This window comes from Hyla sarda, chromosome 3 (genome assembly GCF_029499605.1).
Source record: "Hyla sarda isolate aHylSar1 chromosome 3, aHylSar1.hap1, whole genome shotgun sequence".
NCBI lineage: Eukaryota > Metazoa > Chordata > Amphibia > Anura > Hylidae > Hyla > Hyla sarda.
The window spans coordinates 73,669,365-73,680,460 of NC_079191.1; the positions used below are offsets into that span (position 1 = coordinate 73,669,365).

Consider the following 11,096-nt stretch of genomic DNA (forward strand, 5'->3'; position numbering starts at 1 on the left):
TTTAATAGTTCGGACATTTACGCACGTGGTGATACCAAATATGTCTATAAAATTTATTTTTTACGCTTTTTGGGGCTAAAATAGGAAAAAACTGAAGTTTTACTTTTTTATTGGTGGAGGGGATTTTTCACTTTTTTTTTACTTTTACTTTTACATTTTTTTTTTTACACTTGAATAGTCCCCATAGGGGACTATTCATAGCAATACCATGATTGCTAATACTGATCTGTTTTATGTATAGGACATAGAACAGATCAGTGTTTTCGGTGATCTTCTGTTCTGGTCTGCTCGATCTCAGACCAGAGCAGGAGACGTCGGGAGCCGGAAGGAGGAAGGTGAGGGGACCTCCGTGCGGCGTGCTGAATGATCGGATCCCCGCAGCAGCGCTGCGGGCGATCCGATCATTCATTCAAATCGCGCACTGCCGCAGATGCCGGGATCTGTATTGATCCCGGCACCTGAGGGGTTAATGGCGGACGCCCGCGAGATCGCGGGCGTCGGCCATTGCCGGTGGGTTGCCTGGCTGCGATCAGCAGCCGGGATCAGCCGCGCATGACACGGGCATCGCTCCGATGCCCGTGGTTATACACAGGACGTAAATGTACGTCCCGGTGCGTTAAGTACCACCGCACCAGGACGTACATTTACGTCCTGCGTCCTTAAGGGGTTAACCTAATTTCTTCTAAGTATGGAAATACCCCATCTGTGGACATCAAGTGCTCTGGGGCGCACTACAATGCTCAGAAGAAAGAGAGAAATATTTGGCTTTTTGAAAGGAAAATGTTGCTGAAATAGTTTTTGGGGGGCATGTCACATTTAGGAAGCCCCTATGGTGCCAGAACAGCAAAAAAAACACATGGCATACTATTGGGGATTCAACACCCCTCAAGGAACATAACAAGGGGAACAGTGAGCCTTTACACCCCATAGGGGTTTGACAAATGTCTGCTAAAGTTGGACTTGAAAAAATTTATTTTTCTCACTAAAATGCTGGTGCTACCCCAAATTTTCCATTTTCACAAGGGGTAATAGCAGAAAAAGCCCCCCAAAATGTGTAACCCCATTTCTTCTGAGTATTGAAATACCCCATATGTGGATGTAAAGTGCTCTCCGGGCGAACTACAATGCTCAGAAGAGAAGACGCACCATTGAGCATTTGGAGAGAATTTGTTTGGAATAGAAGTCAGGGGCCATATGCGTTTACAAAGCCCCCCGTGGTGCCAGAACAGTGGACACCCCCACATGTGACTCCATTTTGGAAACTACACTCCTCACAGAATGTAATAAGGGGTGCAGTGAGCATTTACACCCCACTGGTGTTTGACAGATCTTTGGAACAGTGGGCTGTGCAAATGAAAAATAAAATTTTTCATTTTCACGGATTACTGTTCCAAAAATCTGTCAGACACCTGTGGGGCGTAAATGCTCACTGCACCCCTTATTACATTCCGTGAGGAGTGTAGTTTCCAAAATGTAGGGGGTCCATTGTTCTGGCACCATGGGGACTTTGTAAACACATAAGGCCTTCAATTCCGGACACATTCTCTCTCCAAAAGCCCAATGGAGCTCCTTCGCTTCTCAGCATCGTAGTGCACCCGCAGAGCACTACATCCACATATGGGGTATTTCCATACTCGGAAGAAACGGAGTTACAAATTTTGGTAGGCTTTTTTTTTCCTATTTTCCGTTGTGAAAATGAAAAATTTAGGGTAACACCAGCATTTTTTTTTTCAATTTTCACATCCAACTTTAACGAAAATTCATCAAACACCTGTGGGGTGTTAAGGCTTACTATACCCCTTGTTACGTTCCGTGAGAGGTGTAGTCTCCAAAATGGGTTCACATGTGGGTATTTATTTGTTTGCGTTTATGTCAGAACCGCTGTAAAATCAGCCACCCCTGTGCAAATCACCAATTTAGACCTCAAATGTAAATAGTGCGCTCTCACTCCTGAGCCTTGGGGTATTTCCGTACTCAGGAGAAATTGCGTTACAAATTTTGGGCTTCATTTTTCCTTTTACCTCTTGTGAAAAGTATGGGGCAACACCAGCATGTTAGTGTAAAAAATAAAAAATGTTTTACACTAACATGCTGGTGTAGCCCCCAACTTTACCTTTTCATAAGGGGTAAAAGGAGAAAAAGCCCCCCAAAATTTGTCACGCAATTTCTCCCGAGTACGGAAATACCCCATATGTGGCACTAAATGTTGCCTTGAAATATGATAGGGCTCTAAAACGAGAGAGCGCCATGCACATTTGAGGCCTAAATTAGGAATTTGCATAGGGGCAGACCCGGATGCAAGCATTACACTTGCCTCCAATACCAAAAATACCCTACGCCAGTGTTTTCCATACAGGGTGCCTCCAGCTGTTGCAAAACAGTTGGAAACAGTGTCGTACGAAACGTTTTTCGATTTTATTGGGGGGGGGGACTGTATAAGAGTGTGTGTATTTGTAGTGTTTTACTTTTTATTTTGTGTAGGTGTAGTGTAGTGTAGTGTTTTTAGGGTACATTCACACGGGCGTGGGTTTACAGTGAGTTTCCCGCAGGGAGTTTGAGCTGCAGCAGAGAATTTGCTGTATCTCAAACTTGCAGCGAGAAACTCAGTGTAAACCCAGGCCCGTGTAAAGGTGCAAATCTCCAGCTGTTGCAAAACTACAACTCCAGTATGCCCTTTGGCTGTCTGTGCATGCTGGGAGTTGTAGTTATGCAACAGCTGGAGGCACACTGGTTGCAAAACACAAAAGAGTTTGTTACTTAACTCAGTGTTTCGCAACCAGTGTGCCTCCAGCTATTGCAAAACTACAACTCCCAGCATGTTCGGTCTATCAGTGCATATTATTTATTGTAGTTTGCAACAGCTGGAGGCACATTGGTTGCAAAACACTGAGTTAGGTAAAAAAAAAAAAACTCTCAGTGTATCGCAACCAGTGTGCCTTCAGCTGTTGCAAAACTACAAATCCCAGCAGGTACAGTCTATCAGTGCATGCTGGGAGTTGTAGTTTGCTACAGCTGGAGGCACACTGGTTGCAAAACACCGAGTTAGGTAACAAACTCTGATTGTTTCGCAACCAGTGTGCCTTCAGCTGTTGCAAAACTACAACTCTCAGCATGCCCTGACAGTCGAAGGGCATGCTGGGACTTGTTGTTATGCAACAGCAGAAGGCACATTACTACAACTCCCAGCATGCCCTTTGCCTGTCCATGCATGCTGGGGTTGTAGTTACGCAACTGCTGGAGGCACACTATTTCATAGAAAAAAATGTGCCTCCAGCTGTTGTATAACTACAACCCCCAGCATGCACAAACTACCAAAGGGCATACTGGGAGTTGTAGTTGTGCCTTCTGCTGTTGAATAACAACTCCCAGCATGCCCTTTTGTGCATGCTGGGACTTGTTGCTAAGCAACAGCAGGAGGCACAGCCTTACCTCCTGCTGCTGCGCTCCATCCTCGTGCCTGCCACCGGTGACTCCTGTCCCGGGGCGCCGAACCTGCCGCCGATGCCGGGTATCGGAGGCCCCCCTGCTCAATGTAACAATGCCCGGCACCCGCTCTTGCACCTCCAAAATGGGGTTGGAGCAGGTGCCATTAGGGACACCCCCGCAGCAAGAGTCCTGAGTAGTTGGCCGGTAACGGCCGACGAATCAGGACGATCGTGAGGTGGCACCAGTGTCACCTTACTTCTTCTGCTAAAGGGCGATAGATGCCATCTCGGACGGCACCTACCACCCTTTTTTGCTGAGTCACCGATCGACTCGGAAACGCCGCGAATCGCCGATCTGAATTGACCCCCCCAGGGGTTTGCACGAGGTGCCTGCTGAAGGATTTCATCAGGCATCCCGTTCCGTTCCCCCGCCGGATTACCGACAGTGAACGGAAATGTCCAGGGCATACAGGTACGCCCTGTGTCCTTAAGTACCAGGACGTCCTGTGTCCAGAAGGGGTTGAAAGGCAAAATCATTTCAAGAGAATCTGACAGCTTGTTCACTCGCACTATACCCAATACACAGGGTTACAGTGCGGGAGAACATGAGAAAAACAATGTTTTACTCACCCCGATCGGTGGTCCCGTTAGTGAGATAGAACCCCCGTTGCAAATATGCAAAGGAGCTCTTTTGCGCAATGGAGAAAGGGGCCTGCAATACAAACATCCCTGCCTCTGTAACCTCTTCTGGACTGCGCAAAAGAGCTCATTGGCATATTAGTAACGGGGGCTATCTCACTACCGGGACCACCGATTGGGGTTAGTAAAACATTGTTTTATTCACGTTCACTCGCACTATAACCCTGTGTCAGATTCCCTTTAAAGGAATACTCTGGTGGAAAACTTTTTTTTTGTTTTTATTTTATTATCAACTGGTGCCAGAAAGTTAAACAGATTTGTAAATTACTTCTATTAACACAGAGCTCTCTGCTGACATCATGACAACAGTGCTCTCTGCTGACATCTCTGTTCATTTTAAGAACTGTCCAGAGTAGGAGAAAATCCCCATAGCAAACATATGCTGCTCTGGACAGTTCCTAAAATGGACAGAGATGTCAGCAGAGAGCTCTGTGTAACAAAAAGAAAATAATTTCCTCTGTAGTATTCATCAGCTGATAAGTACTGGAAGGATTAAGATCTTTTAATAGAAGTAAATTACAAATCTGTTTAACTTTCTGGCACCAGTTGGTTAAGAAAAAAATAATTCCACCGAAGTACCCCATGAACATTCTGGGTGCTCCAGAAAGTTAACTTTGTGTTTCTGATACGTCCATGGATATACAACACTGTATGCACACAATGGGGAAAACTTTAAAAAACGGGTGCAAAGGAAAATGAAGCCATTGTCCATGGAAACCAGTCTGCATCCACTAAGGCCTCTGAAAAACAAGAGGCGGAATCTGAAACTGAAAGCTAAAACCATTTTATTCTAAGCAATGGAAATCTGACCTGTGTCTTGCACTGGAAAAAGAATACTCTACCTGGACGTAAGGCTTGTGCGACAACCAATCACCGGCCTTCCTCAAAGACGTGGTAGACAGACTTCTGGTTACTGGCCGTGATGGCGCCATCATCTTGGGCATAGGAAGGCTGTGATGTCTTTGAGGTGAATTCCTAAAAGTCACAGACTGAGAAATAATGTAGGATGAACATCAGGATGAATCCCATAGAGGAGTACAACTATAAAGTCTGCTGTACCTCAGAGGACCAACATGGCTGCGTTCACATGGCCGTCTAGACCCGTCCCGTTCTACTCCCATCAAAAATAAGAAATTGACTTAAAAAAAAAAAAAAAAAACGGACAATAACGGATGCAAAAACGGATGTCATCTGTTTTTATCCGTTATTGTTCAGTTAATAAACCAAAAACAACTTTTTTTTTTGGTCCTGAGCATGCTCAGAAGTAAAAACGGATCAAATAACGGACATTAAAGGCTCATCGGTTTTCCATAGATCTTAAAGGGGTTCTCCGGTGCTTAGACATCTTATCCCCTATCCAAAGGATAGGGGATAAGATGCCTGATCGCGGGAATCCCGCCGCTGGGGAGCCCAGTGATCTTGCACACCGCACCCCGTTTGTAATCAGTCCCCGGAGCGTGTTCGCTCCGGGTTTGATTACGGGCGACCACAGGGCCGACGGCGTGTGACGTCACGCCTCCGCCCCTCAATGCAAGCCTATGGGAGGGGGCGTGACAGCCGTCGGCCCTGTGGTCGCCTGTAATCAGACCCAGAGCGAACACGCTCCGGGGACTGATTACAAACGGGGTGCGGCGTGCAAGATCACGGGGATCCCCAGCGGCGGGATTCCCACAATCAGGCATATTATCCCCTATCCTTTGGATAGGGGATGAGATGTCTAAGCACCGGAGTACCCCTTTAATGTTACATTTACTGTATCCGTTTTTTCTTCAGTTTTTTTGAGGGGAGAAAAAATACTGCATGCACCGTCTTTCCTCCCGTAAAAAAACCCGGAAATGAGCGCAGACGGGTGCAAATGGATGTGAAAGGATTGTAAAAAAAATCCCATTGACATCAATGGGATTATTTTACAACCGTTTGTAATCCAATTACAAGCAGAAACAATGGAACCTAAACGGGGGTGGGGGGAACGGGGACAGACGGCCGTGTGAACGCACCCTTACAACAAAGGTATATAGCTATTTATAGATCTTGAAATGTAGATGCAGATGAGGTAGAATCCTGGTGGACAATAGATGTATGATTTGACCTCTTCCTATGTGGTTGGTTGACAGGTCAGGTCAGTGTTTCCCTACCAGGGTGCCTGCAGCTTTTGCAAAACTACAACTCCCAGCCTTTGACTGTCCGGGCATGCTGGGAGTTGTAGTTTTGCAAAAGCTGGAGGCACTCTGGTTGGAAATCATAAATCATTTATTTCACTAGGCAAGAACCCAATTGATAAGACTGTTGTGCAGTAATGACATCTACATCATCCCATACAGATATAGTATAAAATTGCCTATACACCTATTCTACACATGCACAATACACTTGGTCGAGCATGCATGTGTTCGGGTGAAAGTTGTTGCCAGACATCACATTAAGTTTAGACAACATTCCACTAATGTGTATGGGTGCCTAAAGCCAAATTTCCACTCCAGAACAACACCTTGCGCAGGTATCCTTGTTGCCGTAGAGAGTTGCAGTTTATACACCATATAAAAGGACTAAGGGAAAAACTATAGCATGCCACGTTCACATTACCCATTTTCTTCCAAAAACCGCACCACACCTGTCCTCAGGCTGTGTGTGGTATTGCAGCTCAGTTTCACTGAAGTGGATGGAGCCAATTTGTAATACCACACACAACCTGAGGACAGGGGTGGTGCTGTTTCTGGAAGAAATGAGCTTTTTTTTTCCATTCCTTGATAACCTCCTTAAACCTCATAGTTGACAATGTAAAGTGCCATGGTTTTTAAAATGACATACTGAAGGAGACCGGGGTTCTTGTTACCACCCAGACAAAAGCCACCTAAAGTCAGCGCTCTCTGGTTACGGCGCCATTGTTCTCCACAAACAAATATCAATCATGACAAGTCTCTCTAAAGAAATATTCTGCCTCGAGGATCATTTAAAGGAGCAGGTACTGTATATAGGATGGGTGTATACCATCTCTCCTTATCCGCCCATGCTTGGAATCTTTGGGGTCCAGCTAGTATTTGACCCTTTGTTTTTAGAAGATTTGTACAATATTTTGGTTTTATTTTTGAAACACACTGGAAAAAAAGAATTTGAGCAATATTTGGCAAAGCACCTGCAACCAAAATGATCGTCCGTCAGGTGAAATTTACCAAACAATGGGGGAGATTTATCAAAAGCTGTCCAGAGGAAAAGTTGCTGAGTTGCCCATAGAAACCAATCAGCTTCGCTTCTTTCATTTTTGAAAAGGCCTCTCTGAAAGATGAAGGGTAGGGTCACACGACATGGATCCGCAGGGTATTTTACGCTGCGGATCTGCTGGTGACTCGACTCTTAGTGTGCCTCCAGCTGTTCCCCCTGCTCGCATCGGCAATCCACATGGAGCAGCACATAGGGTGAATCGCCACGCATGCTCATAGTCTACTCACAAACATTGCGGTGTGGCCGCGATGTCTTAAAACACTGTGCATGAGTGCTGTGACTTGCACAGCAATTCGCCCTGTGTGACTGCTGAGTAGTGGATTGCTGCTGCGAGCAGGGGGGGGGGGGGAACAGCTGGAGGCACACTAAGGGCCAACGGCAGATCTGCAGCGTCCATGTCATGTGACCCTTCCGGAAAGAAGCAATCTGCTATGGACAACTCAGCAACTTTGCCTCCGGACAGCTTTTGATAAATCTCCCTCAATGGTTTTAGGCTGGGTTCACACTGCCCTAAGGGCTTCCGTCCCAGGTAGGCCTTAGGGCGAAAACTGAAGCGGAGTGCAGCAGATGCCACTCATTTCAATGGCCCCAACAGAGTCACTAAGTGACTTAGCTCGGGCTACTTGCACCATTTTAAACTGACTGGACAACTCAGCAGACTGGGCTTTTGAGTCTGCTAAAAATAGCATATATGGCCCGAAACAACATAGGTATACAGGGAAGAAGAACACAGTGATGAGATCGAACCAAACCCAAGACCCACCTTCATCTGCTCGGGGCCAGGGAGCAGTTCCTTGGGCAGCTGTGGGCTCTGTTGGGTTACCATTCCTTCCTTTATTGGCCCTTTGCATCTGGAAATCATCTTGCTGAGTGATACGTCCCCTAGTGGTCAAAAAAAGGATAAAAAAGATGTAAGGCTGGGTTCACACTGTGGAATTTCTGAGCAGAATTTCTGCCAGAGACCAAGCCGGCGGCACTAGGACCACATGGACTGCATTGCCTTCCCCATAAATGTCAATGCATTTCTGAGCAGATCTCCCAAAAGATCTACCCAGAAATGCATTGCCGTCTATGGGGACGGCAATGCAGTCCGTGTGGTCCTAGTGCCGCCGGCTAAATCTCCAGCAGAAATTCTGCCCAGAGATTCTGTAGTGTGAACCCAGCCTAAATGTCTCAAAAAATATGGTTATCACAAAATCTGGCACTCCTTGTAAACCTATTCCATGTGTACAAAGTTTTTTTTACTGGTTCCTTGAGAATCTCTGAAAACATTTGCTCAACAATAATTTTCTATCCAATGCCAAGGGTGGGCCAGGCCCTACTGACTCCAATGGGGTCCGCGGCGGATTTTCAAAAGCGGAGATTTCGCTGGTGAAAATCTGCTGCGGGTAACACACGGAGACGCCAACCCTTTTCAAGCTCGCAGAAGGAGATCTGCTGTGAGTTTGAAAAGAAAACCACTCATGTGAACGAGTCCAAAGGCTATTTTTTGTTTTTTTGTATGTTGTCTATGTTTTTTTTTTTTTTTTTTTTTTTTTTTTTTCATTACAAACACACACAAAAAAAAGCCCCAAAATTGATACATGGCTTTTTTGGGTGAAAAAACACAGCAGCTAGATAATAGGGATTTATGAAACGCCAAACCCACTTGCCATTTTTTTTTTTTTGGGGGGGGGGGGGGGTGTTTGGGATCAGTGGCAGTTTTCCAACATCGCAGCATGTTGAGACTACAAAAGCTCGGCGATTCTCTTCCATAGAAGTCAATGGGAGCAAAAAAACACAAGAACAGCATCTTGGCAGTATAGTATTACATGACAGTTTTTGTGGCCTTTTATTTTTAAAGTTAGAAAAAAAAAAAAAACAGGAAAAAAAAACAAGTGGAAACTAACGTCTGAGTCAAAGGTTCATTTTGCCTGAAGCTGAGTTCACACTGTGTTTTTGTCTCCATTTTTGTTCCTGTTACAGTCCATTAATTTTGCTGTTTGCACAAACATGGTCTACCACACTATGGAATATGATAGAAAAAAACACGTATGTCACTATTTTATTTTTATAAAACAAGTCAATCGGCACTGGCTGGCTACAGCATCCGTTTTTCCTTAAAAAAAGAAAAAAAAAAGTATATGTAAAACGGAATGCGTCCCGTATCGAAATATAGTTGGTAGCCCCCTGGCACTCAGTATTCAGGGCACATATCCGGTTGCCCCCTTAGCTACACCCCTGGGTGGGTAGGAGAATCAGGGTTGTTACCAGACTCTAAATATCACCAAAGCCCCTTCTGACACAGATGGCGCTATAGGGGGTGCAAAGGTAATAGTCGTGTCTGAGGGGGCTAAGCAGATGGGGGCCCTGTTACAGAGTATGCATTAGGCTGCATTCACACCACATTTTACAATACAGTTCCCATATACATTTTCTATGTGAAAACCGTATAGAACCGTATTGAAAACCGTATGCATTGACTCTCCACTGAAAACCATACGCCAAAAGATGCATCAGATTGTGTCCATTTTGCATCCTGTGAGGTTTTGACAGTTTTTTTTCCCGTACCCAAAACCATAGCCTACCACGGCTTTTGGTCCGGGTGAAAAACTGTATTAAACCGTATATGTTATATTTTTAACATGGGAGTCAATGGGAACCATACAGAACCGTATGGGTGTACAGTTCCCTCCGGTTTTCACCATACGGTTTTTGAATTAGCACAGTTTTTATTCTCGGAATTTCAATCAAACAAGTGAAACTTTATTCAAAATGGAGTGAAAAGTTAAAAACGTATACGTTTTTTTCTTAAAAAACTGATGCAACCGGACATCATTTTTCAAACCGTGTACGGTTTTTAACTGTATAGGGGTTGAAATTTGTACACGTTTTGATACGGTTTAGACCGGTTTTGAGGAATCTGTTTTTCATCAAAAACCTGATACGGGAAATGTATTGCAAAAACGTGGTGTGAATGCAGCCTAAGGTGGAACTCTGTCCAGGAAATACAGTCGCCCGTGACGGCTGCCCTTTTAGCTTAGTCATTGTATTTTTCATACAATTGACCATAGCAACAGGGTACGGGACCCCCAGGGCATTGTACAGGACCCCCAGGGCATTGTACAGGACCCCCAGGGCATTGTACAGGCCCCCAGGGCATTGTACAGGACCCTCAGGGCATTGTACAGGCCCCCAGGGCATTGTACAGGACCCTCAGGGCATTGTACAGGCCCCCAGGGCATTGTACAGGACCCCCAGGGCATTGGGGCAGAAGCCTCTATTACATTCTACATTCCATACAGCCATATTATACAGTAACAGATACTATATTACACTGTAGAACATTCAGCTCTGCTACATCTGCTGTAAAGAGCAATGCTACAATGATGCATGCAGAGTCTACAGCTGTTGCAAAACTATAACTCCCATCATGCCCTGACAGGCGTAGGCTGTCAGGGCATGATGAGAGTTGTAGTTTTGCAACAAGGGAACCAAGCAGTGTTTTCTGCCTGTTGCAAAACTACAACTCTCATCATACCCTGAGAACCAAAGGCTGTCAAGGCATAATGGGAGTAGTAGTTTTGCAACAGGTTGGTAAGACTGCTGTGTGATATATGCAGTGTTACAGTACTACAACTCTCATCATGCCCTTATGTATTGCAGGCACCTACCATGCACAGCTGACCGGCCCGTCATCCCTTCTCAGTGACTTCATCCAACCCCCAGCCTCTGCACTCAGTCAAGCTCTGTGTATCCCTCCGCACTCTACTC

At 45.4% G+C, this 11,096-nt stretch overlaps 1 protein-coding gene across 7 annotated transcripts in view; it reads right to left on the reverse strand.

Annotated features, from left to right (window-relative positions):
• Nucleotides 1–11,096, reverse strand: part of FAM228B (family with sequence similarity 228 member B) — an 88,684-nt gene that overhangs the window by 25,267 nt on the left and 52,321 nt on the right. For 4 of the 7 annotated variants that reach the window (XM_056564345.1, XM_056564340.1, XM_056564339.1 and 1 more), the window contains exons 1-3: nucleotides 10,997–11,084; nucleotides 8,107–8,225; nucleotides 4,967–5,113 (exon numbers count right to left, since the gene is read on the reverse strand). In XM_056564345.1, the coding sequence (XP_056420320.1) occupies nucleotides 4,967–5,113; nucleotides 8,107–8,225; nucleotides 10,997–11,021 (291 nt within the window). In that variant the 5' untranslated portion in view covers nucleotides 11,022–11,084. Of the gene's footprint in view, nucleotides 1–4,966; nucleotides 5,114–8,106; nucleotides 8,226–10,996; nucleotides 11,085–11,096 lie in introns of those variants that run through there. The other 3 variants (XM_056564344.1, XM_056564343.1, XM_056564342.1) reach the window with 1 other exon arrangement.